We start from the raw sequence: 3511 nt of genomic DNA, 5'->3' as shown, positions 1-3511 counted from the left end.
CTCAGTATTCTATGAAACACTTGAAGGATCTGAGAGGAACAAGTTGAACCACCGCAACAAAACCCAACACTTTGTCTCATAATTACCTGAATTCATAGATTTTGATCATGGGAAGGCAATCCTTCCCACCCTGGTAGGACAAAACACGCCTCTGCTGTGCCAGCTAATGCATGATTAATAACGACAAGCGAAAGAAAAAAAAATAAAAGTTTTGCTTTCAATACTAATTTACACGTATCTATGGTAGGGTTGAACCGGTTGGTGGGCATTGCTAAATGTGGGCAAGTACGATAGACAGATGGTGATGGTAGCGCACAGCGATATTAACTACTTTACACCAAATACGAGCATATCCAGGGCCCTACCCCATGCCACCATATGCATCCACCTAAACCTACTCTATTCATTACCACACCAATAATGCATAATTCCCCTTGGCATCTACGAAATTTTAGAGAGAAAAATACATTGCTCCCCAAGTCCTAACCCAGCAGGAATCACAAGTTGATGCATAAATATCTTATGGGCATTTACCAAAGTACACATAAAGTTCCAAGTTACAAGATGTGCCAAGGAAGAGAGCATATCAACATACTGTCCATCTTTCACTATGTAGAAAACTGGTAATTAGTAATCCGTACAACTATGCAATAAAATTTGGGTCACCTAAACAAAACACAAGGAAAATTACCCAAATCTAATCAAGCCAAAACCCACAAGCCAAACAAGTATTTTCCACCCTACACAACATGTAAATAAGAGAGAAGGGGGAAAAGAAAACCCCCCCAAAAACCTACTCAAAATCATACATCTAAAAGGTCAGTCTTTTGAGCCTCCCCTAATTTTTATGTTCCTTTTTTTTAACTTGTACGATAATTTCTCAACCACACTGTACAAACCATCATAACACTCCTTATATACAAAAAATAAATAGAACACCCAGGTATAACTACCTCTACATGAGTAATTATACTTCTCTTCTCTAAGGACTAGATGATGAAGCATCTTGTCTTGGTTCTCTCAGATACCCAAGTAGTGTTTCAGCCTGCAAAATTAAAATTTAACATACATGTCAATTCTAATGTTCGAACATATAACTGAATGGATACACTGCAAAACTCAGCACTGTGTCAGATACATGTATTTGATGGTGTAGATAACAAAAACAACTCTGAGAAATGCTCAGTTCTGATCATCCAAGTGCTGCTACTTAATAATTGAGAGGTTGTTCAATCAAGCAATTCAATAAACTATAAACTGCATTGGTATTAGAAACACAGCTTCAAGCTTCAACTATCTAGTGATTATCAAGCATTCAACCTTATCCTATGGGAATCAATCAAAATAAAGTTACTTCTATAGACAGCTATTTCAAGTTCTTAATTCAAACATAGGGCAATCCAAATCGGCTAAAATTACCTTATGCTTAGCCCTTACACTCCCAGTCTGAGAAAGCGCCACAAGAGGAGGTATCCCACCTTCTCTAACAAGCAAACCACGGTTTCTAATGTTATCAGCACACAACTGCAACAGTGTCAACACCGCGAACTCCTTCCCCTTCACGGACCCATCTTCAATCGCCTCCACCAGTGCTGCAATCCCACCTTCTACCACAATAGCTTCCTTTCCTTCTTTAATTCCCGCCAAGCTACTAAGAACAACCATCGCCTTCTCTGACATGCCAGTCCCTTGCTCTCCCACCATCCCCACCAAAGGCCTAACCGCGCCCGCAGTCACCGCCCTTTCTTTGTTCTGCCTGGCTGAACACAGCTTATAAAGAGTTGTCAGTGCATCTTTCTTGCCTCTGTTGGATCCGTTCATCAGAAGAGATACCAGCGGCGGGATCGCGCCGCATGCTCCGATTGAAGTCTTGTTTTCTTCAATCAAAGCTAAGCTCAGAAGTGCACACGCCGCGTTTTGCTTGGAGGTTTCAGTGCCCGTCTTGAGAACATACACTAATGATTTTATAGCTCCGGCATTTATAATTAGGGTTTTGTTCCCTTCGTAAAGAGACAAATTTAGTAACGCAGTCACCGCGTGCTCTTGAGTCCAAGGATCGCTGTTCCGTAAGAGCGGAATCAGTGCAGGGATCGCACCCGACTCTCCGATTAACGCACGGTTATCCACGCGGTTCTTCGCCAGTAGCCTGAGTTTAGCAGCAGCCGATCGCTTCACCGCAACGGATGGTGATTCGAGGCCGTCGATGCAGATCTTGACCGTCGGTTGAAGGTCCTCTGGTGAGATACTCTCAATAATTTCAGTCGAGAAGTTCTCCCTCTGCAAAAAGCCATGGCACGGTTCCGGCTCCGGCTCTGACTGGACTCCGTTATTTCTCTCATTCATCAAAGAGTTTTCCGGTGAGGGCAAGCTCGCAAGGCGCTGCAACTCACCGGAGATATCGCTGCTACAAGCGGAGAAATCACTAAAGGCTTGAGAAATCTCCAAAAAGGCCTCGTTTTCGGACTCAGACGTAACAGATTTAGCGTTGCTTTTGGCAGCCAGTTCGCCGAGACGCATGTCGATAACGGACTCGGTGAGATTTTCGGAGACAAAGGCGGACCTCTCAGGGACGGAACTGGTGAAGGAGCAGCTACTATTGTCGTTTTGGTAAAGATTGGAGCGAATCGTACGCATGGAGCGGCCGACATGACGGTGGATTTTGGTGGTGGAAGCTGAACTGGGGGTGTAAAAGTTACGACCCAAAGGAAAGCGGTTGGAATTAGAATGTGAATCTTCCAGCGAAACCATGCTTATTACAACCAAAACCAATTCAGTTAAGCAACTCCTCTCTCAGAGAGATTTCATTTCAATATTGAGAGTGAAGAGTATGAGTAGAATTCAGAAAGGAAGTGGGACTTGAAACGGAAGGCTGCGATTTTATACCGCCTGGTTTGCTCTATTTTTACTCTCCTCCCCAGCTGTTGAGAGGTCAACATTTTTTTTGTTTACTGCTTTGGGGGAGATAAAACTACAGTGACTGGCCGTGAATAACAATCCATAGAAATGAACACGTGGTGAGTTATGGTGTTGTCAGGGTTGCTTCTGATGTGACAATGATCTTTTGGAAAATCGACGGTGGTGACGGCCATGTGTTCTCATCGCTCTTTTTTTAATCAGTCCACGAGCCTGGCTGGCTACCAATTTCATCCAAAGTGCCTAATGGAATGTGGTAAAAGTGCTGACCCCTTTTCTTTTTTACTCTTCTAAATTCAAAAACATTTATGAATAATTAAACATAGTTGAATCAAATTTTATCATGAAAAAATTCCAACACTGAGTGTGCTAGCTGGGCGCCATTAATTACACCCTACCTGCTACAGCTTACACACAGTAAATTGAATAGACAGCCAGTAATTGTGTGTCTTTTAACCCCAAATCTTTCCATTTTGTCATTAAATGGACTATGTCCATGCATCGGATTAACTCACTTACAAAACTTATTTTAATCTCATTTCTATTCCAAAATTGTTCAATCTTTTTATTTTAGCTTAATATATAGATTAATCCTTGA

At 42.2% G+C, this 3511-nt stretch overlaps 1 protein-coding gene across 1 annotated transcript; it reads right to left on the bottom strand.

Annotated features, from left to right (window-relative positions):
• Positions 1–586: 586 nt before the first annotated feature.
• On the bottom strand, positions 587–3042 carry LOC107910088 (U-box domain-containing protein 4). Its single transcript, XM_016837840.2, has 2 exons — positions 1420–3042; positions 587–1045 (listed from the first exon to the last, which is right to left on the bottom strand). The coding sequence occupies exons 1-2, from the start codon at positions 2746–2748 to the stop codon at positions 983–985; spliced, it is 1392 nt and encodes a 463-aa protein (XP_016693329.2). The 5' UTR covers positions 2749–3042; the 3' UTR covers positions 587–982.
• Positions 3043–3511: the final 469 nt, after the last annotated feature.

The sequence above is a fragment of the Gossypium hirsutum genome, chromosome D06, assembly GCF_007990345.1.
Source record: "Gossypium hirsutum isolate 1008001.06 chromosome D06, Gossypium_hirsutum_v2.1, whole genome shotgun sequence".
In the NCBI taxonomy this organism is placed as follows: Eukaryota; Viridiplantae; Streptophyta; class Magnoliopsida; order Malvales; family Malvaceae; genus Gossypium; species Gossypium hirsutum.
This window is presented reverse-complemented; position numbering and strand designations above follow the sequence as displayed.

What these genes read in the sequence shown, in the direction of transcription:
- LOC107910088 (XM_016837840.2), bottom strand. Translation starts at nt 2,748, where the DNA reads ATGGTTTCGCTGGAAGATTCACATTCTAATTCCAACCGCTTTCCTTTG. An exon ending in GTGTAAGGGCTAAGCATAAG is followed by an intron (nt 1,046 to 1,419) that starts GTAATTTTAGCC and finishes TTAATTTTGCAG; the next exon opens with GCTGAAACACTACTTGGGTA.